Here is a 20,165-nt window from a genome sequence, read left to right as displayed (position 1 = left end):
TCTATCCCTTCGCCCGACTAATTGGCGTCTATGGCATCGATCAAGAGATGGTGATCGACGACGATATCCCCGTGGAGCCAGTCTACTCACGATTGGCATCAGGTCGTAGCAGTCACGAATGTTGTGTGTCGCCAACTAGTGGAAGGAGCAAAATAGAGGCGTCCATGATTTTCCTTTTGCGGCTTTTGGGTGACCGGCTACCACATGTTGTACAACGTGCATCTTGGGCTCCTAGTGTTGCTGTGCTTCTCCTGCTTCAGGCCCCTTGGGTGGTTGATGGCTACTAGGTGGTCGCCGCTCAGGTGCAACTACGGGCTCGACAGGTGCCTCCTTTCTTTTTACTGCTTGGGCCTTTTCCACGTTTTTGTACTCCGTGGCCCTCCTAAGTAGATGGTCAAAGTCCTTTGATGACCTCCGGATGAGTGAGCTAAAGAACTCTCCTTCGGTGAACCCCTGGGCGAAGGCGTTCACCAATATTTCAGAAGAGACCGATGGAATATCCATGGACACTTGGTTGAAGCACTTGATGTAGGTCGTCAATGCCTCCTTGGTTCCTTGCTTCAATGCGAACAAGTTAACACTCGTCTTCTGGTAACGGCGGCTGCTGGCGAATTGATGTAAGAACGCTGCTCGAAAGTCTTTGAAGCTATGAATTGATCCGTTCGGCAATCTCTTGAACCATCGTTGCGCTGATCCGGAGAGGGTCATGAGGAAGACCAGATACTTCACCCCGTCGGTATACTGATGAAATGTGGTCGTGTTAACAAATTTGGCCAAATGGTCATCCGGATCAGTCATTCCATTGTATTCCTCGATCGTCAGCAGAGTGTAATGCTTTAGCAGACGGTCATCCAAGATCCCTCGAGAGAACTATTGATTGATTCGCTCAGGCAAATCATCCTTTCTTAGTGCTTTCCCTTTCCTCATGTTCTGAACGGGTGCGTCGTCCGAAGAGGATCCTTGTTCCCAATCTGCTCGGCCTAGCTCCTCTAATGGAGTGTGGAATAGCACCCCGATGGAAGGGGATCGACACATTGGGCGTGTCTCCATACATACTGGTCGGCTTCTTACTCTGTTCCCGAACAAGTACATGATCCGCTTGATCTCCATATCCGAATTGATGACTCACTGCTGAAGTCGCGGGCTCTTGTATCTGGCGCTCGACCAGCGCCTGTTGCTCCACCATTTTTGTTGCTTGGGCTTGTATGAGCACATCCAACTCCTCCTTTGTCAAAGTCATCATGGTGAGTCGTCCAATATCCTCCATTATCACGTTTCGGATACAGGTTACGTTCCCACAGACTGTGCCAATATGATCATATCAGAAAATTATGGAGATGGTTAGCTGGGGATATGGTTGTTGCATTAACTGGATGTTGACCTCATTCTGCTCTACAAACACAAGAAACATTAGTGCCGAGCCAGGGAAAGGTATCTGACGTTGGCCCTTCAACGCTCAAGTCAGTGACCGGAAAAAGGAAAAGATTGAGCAACAGTAGACACCGGCGTGAACAGTAAAGAATGCATACCTCCGCCGATTTATGGACCCCCTTTATATAATACCCTGGTGGCGTGACGTGCATGCTTCTCGAGACGTGGGTGTTAGGATCCTTCGTACGGCTAGAGAGGGGGTGTGAATAGCCGACCCCAAATCTCTCGCGTTTCTTCCTACAATTCGTTAGCGCAGCGGAAAATACAAAGAAACGAAAGAGAAGAAAAACCAAACCTTAACACGAGGATGTAACGAGGTTCGGAGATTAGGGCTCCTACTCCTCGGCGTGTCCGTAAGGTGGACGAGTCCAGTCAATCCGTCGGTGGATGAGTCCCCGGAGAACCGGCTAATACAATATACTCCTTGTGGGTGGAGAAACCTCGCCACAAACGTTTGCAACAGCAAACAAAGAGTACAAGAACAAAGAGTAAGCAAGAAATACAATAAGAATACACAAGCACTCTACCAATCTTGCTTTCTCGTCGACTGGATGACAGCAGCAGCTTAAACCAGTCGAAGAGGTCGAGGAAGCTCACGCGAAGCTTTGGACGAGCTCAACAAAACTCAAGCACGCGACTTAGCAACGAGGAGGAAGAAGAGTTCGGCGGCGGCCTCGACCCTTTATACTGCGAAGAAGACAATGAAGAAACTGGCGTTGCGTCGCGGCGGCTAGAACCTGATCGATGCGTGGACCGATCAGTAACATCTGATCGGTGCGGACCAATCGGGAAGAAGCCTATGTTCATTCCGTCTGATCGGTCCATGGACCGATCGAAACTCTGATCGGTCCGCCGATCGAAACCTCTGATCGGTCCGCGATCGAGAACCTCTGATGGGTCTACGGACGATCGAGGCTTCTTTCTCGGCGCCGATCTCCCGATCGGTCTCGGACCGATCGAGATAACCATCGATAGCATCTTGATCGATCACGATCGGTCACCGGACCGTCGGATGAGCCATGTATCATTGGATCGGTCGGGATCCAAACTTTTCAACCCTAAACCTAAGGCTTCCACACCAACATCCGGTCAACCTTGACTGTTGGTACATCATGCCTAGCATCCGGTCACTCCCTTGACCTGCTAGCACTCCCCAAGTGTCGGTCAATCCCTTTGACCCACTTAGACTTTTCAACACTAAGTCCGATCATCCCGATCCATGGATTTTCCTTGCTGGTTTCACTCACGGGACTTTCCATACCTAACATCGATTAGGACTTTCCCCTTACTGGTTTCACTCACGGGACTTTCCACCTTGCCTAACATCCGGTTAGGACTTTCTCACTGGCTTCACTCACCAGGACTTTCCAATGCCTAACATCCAGTTAGGACTTTCTCTCGTGCCAAGCTCCCTTGGACTTTTCCATACCAAGTCTCCATACTTGGACTTTTCGTGCCAAGCCCTGCTTGGACTTTTCGATGCCAAGTCTCCATACTTGGACTTTTCCATCAAGCTCCTGCTTGGACTTTTCGAATCAGTCAACCGGTCAACCTTGACCTACGGTTGCACCAACAGTCTGCAAAACATCTATTCTTGTCCCACATCAAGAATAGAACTCTCTCACGAGTGTCAAACATCAACATGCAACACAACTAGGTCAACCTTGACCTAAGGTTGCACCGACAATCTTCCCAAGTCAAACATCAAAATACAACTCGAGTCACGTCAACTCGAGTCGGGTCAACCAGGTCAACCTTGACCTAAGGTTGCACCAACAGTGGGCACATTCTCCAATTGCGCGTGGGCACATTCTCCAATTTTGTCAAGAAAGTGCATCTGACAGCATACCTTAACAGGGTACGCATATCCCTGATAAGACAGTAGAATCTTCCGTCGTACAATCCGCCCATAAGCCATGTCCTGTGTTAGCAACACTATCTCCCAGCATTGAGAGATATGACAATGATCCCACTGTTCGGCCGAGCGGGGTAGCCGCTCAGCGGGGACTCCTCCACTCGGTCGGCCTTGGCTGTTCTTCCTTGTGGTGACTGGGTATAGTAGCTTGTTTCCTTCCACTCGAACAAGCACTTCGGTGACCTTAGCATTCTGTCGATCCGCACTGAGCGTCTAGCGATCTTGCTTATTGTTTCGAGCTGGATAGGGGTCGGCTCGAACAAGCCCCTAGCCGATCGAACACTGCCCGCACCGATCGACCATCATAGTCGACCTCCACTCGACCATCATAGGTGAGCCCTTTGGCATCTTGACGTTGACCGACTTGACTTTGATCTCCACATTGGATGCTATCTCTGTCCTTTAACCCGTACTTAGTGGGCCTCCTTTATCACCGTATCAGTGTTCAAATCAAAGGATTCAATAACTTTTAATATGTTTACTATTTTGTTGACCTTGATCATCTGATAAAATAAACTAATGAAATATTCTTAACCTATAAGTATCTTAAATTTTTAATCTGGAACACTATAAATCAAGAGGAAAGTATGAACCGTAGAGGGCAAATCTTATTGAGTCAAACCCGTTATAACACAATTCTAAAATCTTAAAACTTTAAATCATAAATACATATAATATACTTCAAAATAAAAAATAAAAAATAAATTCAGGTACCTAGATTCATTCTAAGCGCCTAGACCATGTCACCAACGGATATAGCTCAATTTCAGACGTCCCAACTATGATCCGGATGGTTCGCACGCATAGATGCACAACATATCAAAATATATATGATAATTTTTTCCCCCCATTTTTTTAAGCTGTAAAAACAAAATTTAGGTATGTACGGGGTGCATGTGATAAAGGAGAATGAAGAGAGGATTAAAAATATTTGATTTTGAATTGATAAAATCTATACGATCCGACCAATTTAATGACCCCAAATTAATTTCAATTCTAAAATGATAATTTATCAAATGACACATATAGAGATCTAAATTTACTAAAAGTTATACGCTACTTTGATATTTACCAAAGAATATACTTTTTAAAGTGTATTTTTTATTTTACCCTTATGACAATTTGATTTTTTCTATAGTTTTTCTTTTCTCCACTGTACTCTCTCTTCTCTTTTTTGTATCGACATGCAGAACATATGAATAACATTGGTCAATTTTTAAATAACATTTTAATACATTTGAAGAAGCAAAAATAAACAATGAATAGCATATTTGAACTCCTTGAAATTTCAGAAATCCACTAGAACTAAAATGAGTGTAATCGGAGCTCTCTAGGTCGATCAGTGAGTTTCGGTCAAAATCCACTGATGGACCTAGAGAGTTCCGATTACATCCATTTCAGTTTCTATGGATTTCTGATATTGCAAAGAGTCCAAATATGACGTCCATTATTTATTTCTATTTTTAATAGATATTAATATATAAAATAAAAAAATCGGTAAAAACGTCTACGTTGAGCCTGATATAGAATGATATCAAGCCCAACGTGGGCCTGATACCATTCCATATTAGGCTCGATATGGAATATATCAGGTCCAACATGGATTTTTTTTGCCGATTCTTTGATTTTATATATTAATATCTATTAAAAGTTGAAATAAATAATGGACGTCATATTTGAACTCCTTGCAACATCAGAAATCCATAGGAACTGAAATGGGTGTAACCGGAACTCTTTAGGTTCATCAGTGTGTTTTGACCGAAACTCATTAATGGACCTAGAGAACTCCGATTGTACCCATTTCAGTTTCTATAGATTTATGAAATTATGTTATTCATTGTTTATTTTTGCTTCTTCAATTGTATTAAAATGTTATTAAAAAATTGACTAATGTTATTCATATGTTGTCGATATAAAAAAAAAAAAAAAAAAAAGAAGAAGATAGAAAAGTGAGAAATATAGTGGAGAAAAAAAATTGTAAAAAAGTCAAATTGTCATAAAATAAGAAATATACTTAAAAAAGTATATTTTTTTGATAAATATCAAAATAATATACATTTTTGATAAATTTAGATCTCTACATATCATTTGGTAAATTGTCGATTCTAAAACTAAGGCACAAAGTAAACGTTGTAATTTTCATAGAAAAATGAAAGGTATACAGCCCCCGGTACAACTTTTCAGCGAACCAAAGTTTGGGCGAAAGATCTACCGCCGCGGTTAGGTCGAGCAGTTTGTTTACAGAGCAAAATCAACAATGTTTCGACGTCTCTCCGCCGCCGTCCACCGTCAACTTCAGGTGACTGCCACTCTCGGCCATCGTCGAACCGCCGCCGCCGCCTCTCGTTCACACTTTCTGGGTTATGTCAGACCCTACTCTGTCTCCTCCGTCGCCGCCGACGATCCCTCATCCCTAATCGCCTCCTCCCTCACGAGATCGTGCGGGATCTCCGACCATGCCGCCCTCTCCATCTCCAAGAAAGTCCAGCCCGACGCCCTCGACAAAGCGCTCTCGGTGCTCGCCGTCCTCAAGGACTACGGCTTCGAAGAAGCTCATCTCGTCCGCCTCGTCAACCTCTATCCTCGTTCCCTCTTGATGGACGTCGAGAAGACCTTGAAGCCCAAGCTGGAGTTCTATTGCGGGATCAGCCTCGTCGGAACCGCCCTCCCGGAGGTCCTGTCAGCGAAACCCCGGCTGCTGACGGCTAGCTTGGAGAAGCGATTGATCCCCAACGTTGAGTTCCTCAAATCGATTTTGAAAACGAATAAGAACCTCGTGGATGCCCTAAAACACTCGCCTTGGTTGATGGCCTTCGACACCAGAACTGCCGTTCTTCCCAAGGTCGATGCTCTGCGCGCATATGGCGTGCCCGATGATGTAATCTTAGTGCTTTTGACCCGTTGCGGCTACGCTTTGGTGGCAGATACAGATCGATTCAATGATGCCTTTGACGCGGTAAAGAAGATGGGTATCTGTTCAAAGAAATCCACATTCGCCTATGCCCTCGGGGTGCTCGCTATATTCCCCAAGAAGAAGTGGTTGGAGAAAATGGAGAACTTGAGGGAATTGGGGTGGTCGCAGAATCATATCTTGGAGGCATTTGCAAAGTTTCCTTACATTGTGCGGGCATCGACTGAGAAGATAAGGAAGACTGCCAAGTTTGTGGAAGAGAAGCTGGGATGGACACCGGAGCACACAGTGAAGAATCCGTTCGTCCTGTCGTTGAGCCTGGAGAAGAGGTTGATGCCCAGGTATGCCGTCCTGAGCATTCTAGTGCACATGGGATTGATCAAGCCTTGCTTCATATGGAGTCAGTTCAAGATTTCGGACAAGAACTTCCTGGTGCGATTTGTGACCAAGTATCAAGAGAAAGCTCCAGAGATAGTTGAAGCTTATCAAAAAGTGAAATCAGATATATGACTAGACAAATCTGCTAACAAGCAAACTCTTATGTAAGACAAGGTTTGCCTCTTACACCATCCATTGAGATGATCTGAATTGTTCAGTTGTCGCCTGCATCTTCGCTAGATTTTGTTGCGTTAACTTAAACTCAGTTTAGGGCATGTAGCTTGTTGCTTAGAGTATGATTGAGATTAATACTCATATTAAGCTTTTGAAAGTTGATTTTTGATTGATCTAGTTGGCCCTATAAGACTCAAATTATGTTGTTGATTTTCCTTTTGTGGGAGTGATATTAGTTAATAGTGTCTTTACTAATTTTAATTGTTTTATCCTCTATTGATTCTGAGAGTGTGACTATGTGGGATGGAATGAAGAAAATCATTTCACTGAAAGATCTGATCAGTGATCTTAGTGTTCCTTGGGCACTCACTCATCCACTGTTTCTAGGATAGTGGAGTGAAAACGAACTTAACCAAGGAACAATGCTTTACTTTAAGGCTACGTTTGGTTGGACGTAATGTAATTAAGCTTGTAATGTAATCAAATTTATAATGTAATGTAATGTAATTTTGATTACATTACTACGTTTGGTAATGAAATGTATGTAATCTTTGATTACAAACGTGATTACATTCTTTTGTTTGGTGTCTATTATTTTTATAAAGAATGTAATTCGTATTATTATAAAATGACAAAAATATCCTACGACTTCTACCGGCGGGCATTACATCTTTGTCGGAGCTTGCGGTGGCCACTGTCGCCGATCGCCGGCCATCGTCGGGCGTCGCCGTCGGTCCTCGCCGATCGTCGGTCGTCGCCGTCGATCGTCGTCCGCCGACCGCCGATCGTCGTCCGCCGACCGCCGATCGTCAACCGTCGGGTGGCAGTGGTGGGTGGTGGCAGTGGCTGCGAGCGAAGATGGGCGGCGACAGACTAGGAATATATTTGACATTCAAATTTTTATTAAAAGGTGATCTCGTAATGTAATCGGATTACAATGTGTTTGTTTTGTAATCCAGATTATAAAACTTCATTATATTTTGTAATTCAGATTACATTATATTATAAGTTAAAAATGAAACCAAACAAAATAATCAACCTTGTAATGTAATCTGGATTACATTACAAGGTAGATTACATCCTACCAAACGTAGCCTAAGGACTAAGTACATTTTCTTAAGGTTCTATTATGGTTGTGATATTTATTAATCCCATGGGGGATAGGAGAAAAAGATGATAATTATGCTTGAAACGCATGTGAGCTGCATGAAGCTACAACCTTAAACAAATAGATTTTGATAGTATTTCAAATGCGAGCCAATTTGCATAGACTGAATTTGCGACCTTAGCAATAAAATGCTATCGAAAACATGTTCAGTCGTTAGGCATAGTGACTTAGTGTGTCTCATGCTATCAAACCTTAGCAATAAAAGGTTTTGGGGGAATAATTCATTAAAATATCTCTAATATTTCGAGTCTTGATTATGTTCCTAAAGTTTTTGCGGAGCCATTTATGTCCCTCATGTTTTACAAAGTATCTCAAATTTATCACCACTGTCAATTCTTCTGTTTTCTCTAATAGAATCTTTCACGTGAGATACGCATGATCATTTTCAGTGCACAACTTGCTCGCTCGCTCACGTCAGGGTCAAGGAGGGAGGCGAAGGCAGAGTTCTTGCGGCCGGCAACGAGCTCGAGGAGGAGCGGCCGAAGCTGAAAACATTGACCTTGACAAAGAGGGCGTCGTTCGTGACAAACTCAGGGGCCATGTAGCAGTTGGTGCCGGCGACACGGGTGTGGACGTGGGTATGGTCCTCTGGGAATTGACGTGCCATGCTGAAGTAGATGATCTTGGGCGCCCACCGTATTGAATTATAAAGTGATGTTCTTAGAAGACTAAGTTAATCTAGTTTATTGTGTGTTAAATGGTTTATTTTATAATTTGGAAATCTAATCATTGATAGTTTTGTCCGAGTCTTTAGGCATTTAGAACGTGTCGTGTGTGATCCTATTTTATAGGATCACCCCCTATTGTTATCACCCCCTAGGATTTTCCCTTTGCCTAACCGTAGCTAGGACTTTTGCCTAAGTACATTTAGGACTTTCTTGCAAACTCATTCAAATATGTTAGCCACAAATAACCTTAACTTTGAACCCTTTGCCATTTATCAAAACTCAGGTTCGATCTTCAGATGCTTCCTGCACCAACAATCTCCCCCTGTTTTATTATGGCAATAAAATTCAGAGTTAAGTAACATATGAAAGTAGCATACCTCATCTCCTGCTAGAGCAGCTGGCTGCAGCCCACCTCTCTTGGCTAGGATCCCCTGAGCAGTAATATCTATATGCACTAAGGCTAACTAACGCTGACCGAACTCATCATAAGGACTAAGGGAGGTAACCCTCCCTTGGGTCATGTCTATCTCTAAGGTCGAAAAGTGTTAATACATGACAATAGGACATATGGACCTCTAGTCTAGTGACAAGACTGGATGCACGTATGATGTTATGAAACATATGTAATGCTATATCTATATCTAAACGTTGATTGAGGGCATACAAAAAGGAGTGAGAAGGTCGCATTGTCGAAACGTTCCGAGACGCGATCGGCAAAATGCAGGTAGTCAGGACCCAATACATGATATAGTCCTGGACCTTAAGAGAGAGTGACCTTAAGTCAGTCACTACAGGTAGTTTCTACTCCCCAAAAAGATGCATATGGATAGTATCTAAGGTAATATGGGAGTATGACTCACCAAATGGTAGGTCCTTACTAGGGTAACATAAGAATGAACATGTGGATGGCCTAAGTCCAAGACTAGTGCATAAGAGGGTGGGAGAAAACTGAAAATCCTTTCCACCAACTCTGGTGGAGTAAGTCGGATCATCAACTCTATCTGGTTGTTGTAAAACTGAGCACACAAGTCGTGGTTAACTGCATGGCTGTAGTAAACCAGCTTATCTAGCTGGTAATGCTCAATCATCTGGGTAATAGGAGAACAATATTTAGCAAAAAAGGTTCTGCTTAAATATCTACACTTTAATGGGGAAAAGGTATACCTAATGAACTCTTGCTTATGCCGCTCAATAGGAAACCTAGCATCGGTGGAAGGGGTACTACTGGAAACAGGGTCTATGATCCATTTCTTCCTATTTTTATACATGTATATATATAAAAATAAATGCACAGAAAATACATACAGACAAATATAATGTAATGTGGTATACCTAGGAAGCATCTGGAGGTGTTAGTAAGGTTGAAGGGGAGAAAATCGGGCTTAGACGACGCCTCGGTGTGACTTGATTCAGGAAAGAACGCGGACAGAAGAGCTTCTGTTCGCTGGAAAAATCAGTGTTGAGAGCACCCTCAACCGCATTGAGGGTTCCCTCAATGCGTTATGGGGGTGCCTCCTATCGGTGGGAGGTGCCCTCCATACCGTTGGCGGGAAAATTCCCGCCGCTCCCGAGGGCGCCTCCTTTCATTTGGAGGCGCCTTCGGGAGGCGCCCTATATTTTTTTTATTTTTTAAAATTATTTATTTATTTATTTAAGTTTAGTTTTAGGTTTTAAATTAGAGTTTGCGTTAGTTTTAATTAGGATTAGTTGAGTTAAGTTTAAGTTTGTGTTGATTTGATTAAGTTAAATTAATTTGGAATTACACTAGTTAAAGATTGAATAGTTTTATTAATTTGGGTTAATTAAGAATTTAATTAATTATTTATTAGATTAATTTAGTAATTTAATAGATTAATTCATTAATTAAATACTTAATTGATTAGTTTTATAAATTGATTAGATTAATTGAATTGATTTGATATTATTTAATTTGATTAGATTGATGAATTGATTAGATTAAGTCTAAATTTCACCTAGGTTCATCTCACCATTTTCTAAGTTATCAATCAGGGAACCTTATAAGTTTTTGTGAGATGGTTAATTTCATCTTTGATTTAGGTTATCATCTAAGGATTAATTTACATTTGAGTTAGACTCAGGTTTTTTAATTAGTCAATTGAATATTCATTTCAAAGATTGGCTTCCAGGCTGTGGCGAGGCACTAGGCCTTCTTGGGTATGGGATCATCCACCACTTCTAGACAAAGCCTTTCAAAGAAATTGGATATTTAATTTTTTTTTCTTTTTGAAACTCCTAGGTCTAACTAGTCAAGTGTAAATTACGTCTAGGTCCTTATCTAACCTAATCTAAGAATGTATAATAAGAGCAAGAAAACAAATATCAAACAATTCTATTTATAAAAATAATTTTTCTATTGTCTCCCCCTGGATCATAGCCTCGATAGTGTCTATCAAGATAGTGGACTTAATCCTTGGGGACCCAATGTTGTCCAAGTCCAACATGATTAATCAAGTTTGACTTGGGGACTCATGCCTGGACTACTTTTCTATTTGTTCTATTTATAATTGATAAATGAGACTTGTATTTTTGTTTAGCCTTAAATCCAAGTCCGGATTGGTTGTAGACGGCTCTCTGTTTTCCAAAAATGAAATTAAGATACTTGGAACCCAAAGTGAACTGTTCCAACGTGTCTTTGAGTTCTTTAACTTGAGTTTTCAAATTGAAATTTTCTTCCTCAAGTTGTTGGACTTGAATTGAACTTCCAATTTGAACTGACTCAGTCAAAAGACTCAATTTAGTCTCCTCCTTAAGGATTGTTACCTCCTTTTGGAGTGACTTGACTCGGAAGTTGGATTTGGCTAATTTACGCATAAGGTAATTAACTAAATTATGCAGTTTACTTAATTGAGAAATACTTACAGTGGGTTTAGGCCCTTCGGAAATCGAGTTCTTCATCGGAGTCTTACGAAGAAGACTCATCCCATGTTGCTTGTAATGCTTTCTTCTTCCTTTTGATTCGGATAGTTGTCTTTGATGTGTCCCTTTTGGTTGCAGCCGTAGTAGGTAACTTTGAACTTTACTTTAGAACTGGCTTGTACTATCTTGAACTGAATAGCCTGCTTGATGTCCTTCTTCATGAATCATTTCTTCTTTTTGTAGAGTTTGCGTACTAGGTTGACGATCTCAGCTGTGATCTCATCATCGTCATCGTCATCTTCTGAGTCCGATTCGTCTTCGGACTCAGGTTCAGTTCTACGCTTTGCTTTTGGTTCTCGAGTTCTGCTTGTACCTGCAATCAAAGCAATGCCTTTCTCGGCTGGACGTGCATTAGTCTGTTCGTGCAATTCAAATTCGAAAAATAACTCGTCTAGTCTAATTAAAGAAAGGTCCTTGGATACTTTGTTAGCGTTTATCATGGATGCCCACAAAGTATTCCTCGGAAAGGCATTGAATGCGTACCTTATTACGTCTCAATTCTCTATCTTTTGTCTGATCTCGTGGAGTCTGTTCAGTAGATCTTTTATCCGCGTATGAAGTTAGCTAGCTGTCTCACCTTCCTACATTTTTATGTTATATAACTTATTTAAAATTAGATCGCGCTTACTTACTTTCATATCGATGGTGCCTTTGTGCAGCTCGATCAACTTCTCCATAGTTCTTTCGCGCTTGAGAATGGACCAACTCGGTTCAGCTCTTCCTTTGTTAGACCACATTGAAGAGTACATGCTGCTTTGACGTTGGCCTCGACCTTCTCTATTATACTTGCGTCCCAATTCTTACATGATACTAGTTTTCCCGTGCCATCGAGTGGGATTTAGATGACGGTTCTGATGATCATCCACATCTCAAACTGGGTTTGGAGGTAGGACTTCATTTGGCCCTTCCAGTAGCTGAAGTCCTCGCCGGAGAAGAGAGGCGGGCGGGCTGTGATGTAGCCTTCTTGGTGGGCCATTATAGAAGTAAAATCTCGCACAAACAAAAACAAGAAACTTTGTTCCAAGACTTGGTCTTGGATTAGTAGTGCGGGATTAAAACTAACTGTGCGAACTCGAGTGGTGTTGCACCAGCTTCAAAGAAAAATTTTAATTGCGATAAAAATAGATCGGAAGGCGGCAATTTTACCGATTCCGATCGACTTCGAAAAACTAAAAATTACCACGAAAATTGCTTGAATAGTGGTTTCACCAATTCGAGCGACCCATTCGATACCAATTGTATGATCGAAAGTGCTAGAGGGGTCAATAGTGCTTGTGGCTTTCACGTCATTTTAAAACAATCGATCGGAGTAAACGTTACGCAGTGGAATAAAAAGAAACACCACATGAGCACACCAAGGAATTACTTGGTTCGGAGCCTGTGGCGACTCCTACTCCAAGGCCCACGCCCGTTGAGCGTTTACTTTGGGCAATCACTATCAATTCGAAAGTTACAATTTGAAGTACAATATAAATGAAAAACTTATACTGACAAACAATGAATTAGTAAACTTGAAGCTTCTGGTCGTCGGAGTCGAGTTGTAGCTTTATCAGATAGTTCTCTGAGCAGCACACGGAAGACGGATTGCAATTTCGAATTGTTCTTTGTTGCTGCTCAAGACAGGCTTATATAGCCCATTGAGGGCGCCCTCAATAGCATGGAGGGTGCCTCCAACCTCACCGAATCTGCAGCGTGGATAAGCTCCACTTCACCCGCAGCCTATCCGCCCGAGGGTGCCTCCAAGTCCATGGAGGGAGCCTTCCATCCAGCGTCCAGGGCGTCCTTAAGCTCCATGGAGGGCGCCCTCGACCTGCTTCCTGCACTGCTTCAGCCAAGGCACCCGAGGCGCCTCCAATCTCCATGGAGGGCGCCTCAGACACTATTCATCCAGGCTTGTAGTACTTTTTCATTCCCTGCAAGATATCTTAGAACAAAATACAAACTATATCCTACAAAATAGAGTTAGAACAAATATAGCAAGATTAATATAACAATTTGACAACCATAGGACTGTCCGGTTCTGATTAGGATTTCCAGTCAGAAACCCTATGTCTAATCGACGCCTACTGTTCCCTCACCGAGGAACGCATCCTCACCTACTCCACTTAGGAGAGTTTACCTGTTGCCAGACCAGTCCTCCAGACTGACTGGACTTTTGCTCAGCGCCCTAAGCTCCAGGACTTTCTACTGGACGTTCGCTCCACAACCCGTCCAGTCTTCCACCCGGTTCGTGACACTAAGACTTTCCACCTAAAGTCCCTGACTCTAGGATTTTTGCCCGAAGCCCTCGACCTGCCAAGACTTTTCTCCTAGAGTTACCACCCCCTATGACCTAGGGTTACCATCGCCTAGGGTTTTCCCTTTGCCTAACCGCAGCTAGGACTTTTGCCTAAGTACACTTAGGACTTTCCTACAAACTCATTCAAGCATGTTAGACCACAAATAACCTTAACTTTGAACCCTTTTCCATTTATCAAAACTCAGGTTCGATCGTCAGATGCTTCCTGCACCAACAGTTAGTGCTAACCGCACCAACAGATACATCCCTGCTTTGGTCACTACTCGAGTTGTTAACTTTACTTTATAGCTTTAGGAAGCCACTCGGCCTTATTCATCGCCGACTTAGTTTTAGAGTCGTCGCTCGGCTATTATTATCATAGACTTGAGTTTATAACTGTCATTCGACTGTTGATGCATAGACTTGGGTTTGTAGTCGCCGTTCGGCTATTGAAGGCGCAGATTTATAGTCGCCGCTCGACTGTTGAATAAGACTAGGGTTAATAGTCACTGCTCGACTATTGACGAAGATATGGGTTTATAGTCGCCGCTCAACTGTTATCAAAGACAAGCGTTTATAGTCGCCACTCGAGTGTTGAAGAAGACAAGGGTTTATAGTCACCGCTCGACTGTTGACGAAGACAAGGATTTATAGTCGTCACTCGACTGTTGATGAAGACAAGGGTTCATAATCGCTGCCGCTCAACTGTTAACGAAGATAAAGGTTTATAGTTGTCGCTCGACTTTTAACTTGGCCGAGCGGCACAAGAGTCTGACACACTTGAGATTTTTATTCATTGTCGTCTTCCTGCATCCACAAGACATATATTCATACAAGTACATTAGGAGTTAACCATGTACCTCTCACCCGGCCCTATAGGGCTAGAGATAGTTTGCACTCCGGGGTCGATCAAACTTTCTTCCATCTTCGTCTTGCAAATAGTACACTCCCAAGCGGAGCTTCTGAATGGTTTTAAAAGGTCCTGCCCATGGAGCCTCCAATTTGGTGACGTCACCGACCGACTTCACTCTTTTCACACCTGATCGCTGACCTAGAATGACCTTGGGATCACCCTCCGATTATAGTTTCACTTCATGCGTTGTCTGTACGCCATCAGCCGGACGACGACCTTATCCCACGCTTCTTCCACCAGGTCAAGCTCCATGAGCCTCTGCTCAGCGTTTCCATCATCGTAGAGCTGCAGCCGATCAAATTCTACTCCAACTTCCACTGGAACCACCGCCTCACCGCCATACACCAAATGGAATGGTGTGATGTAAGTCGCCTCTCTTGGTGTGGTGCGTTGGGCCCACAACACGCTCAAGAGCTCATCGACCTAGCTGCCTCCAGCATGGTCGAGCTGAGCCCGTAAACCCCTAAGGATTTCTCGGTTGGTGACTTCCACCTAGCCGTTGCTTTGAGGGTAGGCTACTGAGGTGAAAAACTGAGCAATGTCGTAGCCCTCGCACTACTCCTTGAGTCTTCGTCCGGCGAACTACCTCCCATTATTCGAGATGAGCCAGTGAGGGATGTTGAACCGACATAGGATATTCTGCCATATGAACTTAATGACCATATGTTCGATTATCTTAGCTAGCGGCTAGACCTCCACCCACTTTGAGAAGTAGTCTACTGCGACAAGTAGAAATCTGTGCTGACCGATCGCCATTGGGAATGGTCCAATGATATCCATACCTCATTGGTCGAACGGACAAGACATTGTAGATGCCTTCATCTACTGCAAGGTGGTCCAAAAATATCCTGCCAGCAGGATCTTTCGTCCAGCGATCTACCGTCCGGGTGACTTCCGTAGGAGCCTTGATGAACCTCCCTCAAGATATATTTGATGTCCTCTAACCCGAAGCACTTGAGCAACGGTCTTGAGAAAGCTCTTTTATATACCTGGTTGTCGATTAGAGTGAACTGCTCGTCCCTCTTTTTCAACAAGCGAGCTTCTTCCTGATCGGCTAGAGTGCTACCCGATTGGAGAAACTCTATCAATGGGGTCCTCTAGTCACTCGAAAAGGTTATTTCTTCCATCCTATCAATGTGTGCCGCCGGTGAGAACTACTTAATCGATTGACTTATTATGACCAGCGATAATGAACTGGATAACTTAGCCAGCTTGTCTGCGGCCTGGTTGTCTAATCAAGAGATCTTTTGTATAACAACTTCTTGGAAGTTTGCCTTCAACTTCTCGAAGGCTTCTGCATGTAGCCTGAGTTAGGAGCTACTTATTTCGAATGCCCCCAATAGCTGCTGAGCAGCCAGCTGAGAATCCGAGTGGATGAAGAGTTTTGCAGCTCCGACATGCCGAGCCACCTGCAAGCCGACTATCAGGGCCTCGTACTCGACTTCATTATTTATAGCCCAATATTTTAGTCGTACGAACAATTGCATCCTGTCCTCCCATGGTGAAATCAAAAGAATGTCAATCCCACTGCCTTGCCGAGTGGACGATCTGTCTACATATATTTTTCAAGTAGCGTTCAGCTCGGCTTTCTGGACCTCAGTGACAAAATCAACTAAGGTATGGGCCTTGATCGTCGTCCGAGGCTGATATTGTATATCGAACTCGCTCAGCTTGGTTGTCCATTTGATCAGTCATCTTGATGCTTCTGGGTTAAGAAGGACTCTCCCCAAGGCGCTATTGGTTATCACGACGATCGGATGTGATAGGAAGTACGGACGGAACCTCCGAGCGGTGAGTACTAGTGTGTATGCTAATTTTTCAAGACTAGTGTAGCAGGACTCTATATCTTTTAATATATGACTCAGAAAATATACATGTTGTTGCTCGGAGCCATTCTGACACACTAAAGCTGAGCTGACCTCATACTCGATGGATGACAAGTAAATCCATAGTAGCTCGCCAACGATGGGCTTGGCCTATACAGGCAAGGAGGTAAGGTACTTCTTGACCTCTTCCAATGCCTTGTCGCATTCCACGTCCCACTGGAACTTAGTCGCTCGACATAGTATCTTGAAGAATGGGTGACTCTGGTTGGACGATTTGGAGATGAACCTTGATAGTAAGTACTGTTGGTGCAACATCCCTCAGGTCAAGGTTGACCTGGTTAACCAAGCTGAGTCTTGGTTTGGGTTTAGATGTTTGACAATAAGATATTGATCGAAGAAGAGGCAAGTAGGTCAAGGTTGACCGGATACTTGACTGGGAAGTCCTAACTGGCAAGTTAGGCAGAAGGAAGTCCTAGTGAGTGAAGCTAGGCACAAGGAAATCCTGGTGAGTGAAGCCAGGTGAAAGTCCTAGTGAGTGAAGCTAGGCAGAAGGAAATCCTGGTGAGTGAAGCCAGGTGAAAGTCCTAGTGAGTGAAGCTAGGCAGATGGAAAACCCTAGTGAGTGAAGCTAGGTGAAAATCCTGGTGAGTAAAGCCAGGTGAAAGTCCTAGTGAGTGAAGCTAGGCAGAAGGAAATCCTGGTGAGTGAAGCCAGGTGAAAGTCCTAGTGAGTGAAGCTAGGCAGATGGAAAACCCTAGTGAGTGAAGCTAGGTGAAAGTTCTGGTGAGTGAAGCCGGACAGGAAATCCAGATGGATCGAGGATGATCGGACATCGGTGTTTGGAAGTCCAAGTAGGTCGAAAGGTTGGTGGATACTTGGCAGGAAGGAAATCGGATGGATCAAGGATGATCGGACATCGGTGTTGGGAAGTCCAAGTAGGTCAAGGGTGACGGATACTTGGCACGACGTAAAAAGTCCAAGTGGGTCAAATGGATTGACGGACACTTGGTGGGAAGTCTGGCAGGTCAAGGGTGACGGATGCTAGGCATGATGTACCAACAGTCAAGGTTGACGGATGTTGGTTAGAGGTTTGGGACTTGGTTTTGGGCAAAACCAAGTCTTTGGATCGATCCGTGGATCGATCCGAGGTAGATCAGCTGAATCCACTTCAGTTCTTCCCCAGCGAGCCCGGATCGATCCGTGGATCGATCGAGGATCTCGATCGATCGGGGATCGCCCGCGATAAGGGCTGGATCGATCCGTGGATCGATCCAGCGCCTGGATCGATCCACGGATCGATCCGTGGATCGATCCAAAGCCTCCACGGATTCGGAACATTTGAATCGATCGGGATCCGACCGTTAGCGTCGTTAAAGGCCGCAGGTGCCTGCGGCAGAACTTCACCGATTCATTCCAGCTCTTCACCACTTCTCCACAGCTCTCTACAAGCACGTGATCGCCAGTTCTTGAAGGTTCTTGGAGCTTTCCAAGTCAAGAGGCGGATCTATTGCAAGAGGAAGAAGTTAGGGTTAGGGTTTTCTTGCACATCTTGTAAGCTTTTGCTTAACTTGTATTTCCTTTCTTCTTCTTGTATTGAGAGTGTTGTAGGGCTTCTCCGCCTTTGGTAGTTACCATAAAGGAGTGTTATTCATAGTGGAGGGTGTGTGCGTTGGTGTGGATTCTTGGATTAGTCACCTCTTGTGAGGTGGATACCAAGTAAAATCCTAGTGTTAGCGTTTTGTGTTTGTTTCTGTATTTTCCGCTGCACATCCAAGAAGAAACAAGCAACGCCAAGCAACGAAGCGCACCGAGCGAACGCGCCTCTAGCTACTTTTGGTCCTAACAAGTGGTATCAGAGCAAGGCCGCTCTTCACCGGAATCATCGCCGGAAGGGTCAAGCATATCAAGAAAAGCTAGAGGGTGAAGAAGTTGGAGCAAATTCTTCAAGTTCAAGACTTTATCAAGCTCAACTTCAAGATGCAATTCCAAGATGGGCTTGGATTTGACACAAGGGTGGCTCCACCATACACTTCTACGAGTTTCGATTCTTGGAAATCAAGAATCGAAAATTTTCTTATGATGGAGATAGAGCAATGGTTTGCTCTAATGGAAGGCTTCAAGGCTCCAAGAAATTCAAAGGGCAAAGTTCTAAAGAAAAGCAAATGGAGCCCGGAGCAAGCCCAAAGGTGCGAGGCAAATGACAAAGTGACCAAGCTTTTGGTCAATTTATTGCCAAGCACCATCCTTTACAAAATTGGAGAGTTTGAAGATGCAAAAGAGCTATGGAGCAAATTGGCCAAGCTTCATGAAGAGATCCCCTCCACTGTACAAGATCATGAAGAATCCAGAGAGGGTGACTCTTTGGAGCAAGACCAAGAGGAGGATTCCGAGGTTGAGAGATGCTCAACCTCCGAAGAAGAGGAAATCCAAGAAGCTTCATCCTCAAGGGAATGCAACGAAGGGAACAAGGAGGGAGCATACTCCTTGTTTCATATTCAAGATGATGAAGCCTCCACCTCTAGGATTGAGGGGGAGCAATCCTTGGTGACACCGGATCAAGAAGAAGGAGAAGCTTCTACATCCGGGTCAAGAGAAGAAGAGGAGGAAGAAGCTTCTACCTCCACAAGTCAAGAAAAATCAAATGGAGGAGAATCAAGGTCCGATCAAGAGGAAGCTTCTACCTCCGGATCCAAAGAAAAAGATGCCACCCCTACAAGCAAAGGTATAAATATTTCAATTAATAGTAAAAATCATATTATATGCTTTGAATGTAGGGAACATGGGCACTACAAGAGCAAGTGCCCTAAATTAGCCAAGAAGAAGGGCCAAGTGGCACAAAAGGGCAAGGTGAAGCCCAAGGAGGCCATCCCCAACACAAAGAAGAGCAAGGAGCATATTATATGCTTCTCTTGCAATCAAAGGGCATTATCGTAGTCAATGCCCCAAGGGGAAGAAGAGGGTCAAGGCTCAAGGAGGCACTAGTCAAGGGGGAGCCTCCAAGGTAAAGAAGAAGGTAACATTTATTGAGCCTACTCCTTTACATTATGGTAAAAAGCATGATAGGTCTAACTTTTATCATTTTAATGCAATTTACCATAAGAATAGAAAGCATGAGGGCTTTAAGGAAAAGCATGTGGCCCTACATGCTAAGACTATCACTCCTAGGGTTAGGAATGTAGGTAAAAGTCTAGGCAATAACTCTAAGGATTTTAGATACAAGCCTAGAAACCAAAATGCTCATGGACTTAATGAAAAACCAAATTCTAAGGATTTAATGATAGAAAATCAAGTCTTGAGATCAAGACTTGATAAAATGGAAAAGACCCTAAAAAGGATGGAAAATATCCTAAAAGGGCAAAATGAGCAAAACCTAGGGCTAGGAAAGTCAAAGCCATCAAATAGCCATAGAGGTTTGGGATACAAACCAAAGGCTAAGAAGGATGTGCCTAATTATCATAGGGTTCCATATAGTTATGGAACAAACCCTAGGTTTAGTGGTCAAGTCAAGAATACTAGGGAAGTCATCCCTAAGAGTATTTTTGCAACCAAAGTGACTAAGACTTCTA

General features: G+C 43.6%; 2 protein-coding genes across 2 annotated transcripts; one reads left to right on the top strand and one right to left on the bottom strand.

Annotated features, from left to right (window-relative positions):
* Positions 1–231: 231 nt before the first annotated feature.
* LOC122048094 lies at positions 232–1,267 on the bottom strand. The gene is made up of 2 exons (XM_042609699.1): positions 1,130–1,267; positions 232–870 (listed from the first exon to the last, which is right to left on the bottom strand). The coding sequence occupies exons 1-2, from the start codon at positions 1,265–1,267 to the stop codon at positions 232–234; spliced, it is 777 nt and encodes a 258-aa protein (XP_042465633.1).
* Positions 1,268–5,506: 4,239 nt separating this feature from the next.
* Positions 5,507–8,455, top strand: LOC122045107 (transcription termination factor MTERF2, chloroplastic-like). The gene is made up of 2 exons (XM_042605178.1): positions 5,507–6,809; positions 8,396–8,455. Exon 1 carries the CDS (start codon positions 5,604–5,606, stop codon positions 6,765–6,767), a length of 1,164 nt encoding a protein of 387 aa, XP_042461112.1. The 5' UTR covers positions 5,507–5,603; the 3' UTR covers positions 6,768–6,809; positions 8,396–8,455.
* The last annotated feature ends 11,710 nt before the right edge of the window (positions 8,456–20,165 follow it).

Source organism: Zingiber officinale, chromosome 2B (genome assembly GCF_018446385.1).
Source record: "Zingiber officinale cultivar Zhangliang chromosome 2B, Zo_v1.1, whole genome shotgun sequence".
Lineage (NCBI taxonomy): Eukaryota > Viridiplantae > Streptophyta > Magnoliopsida > Zingiberales > Zingiberaceae > Zingiber > Zingiber officinale.
This window is presented reverse-complemented; position numbering and strand designations above follow the sequence as displayed.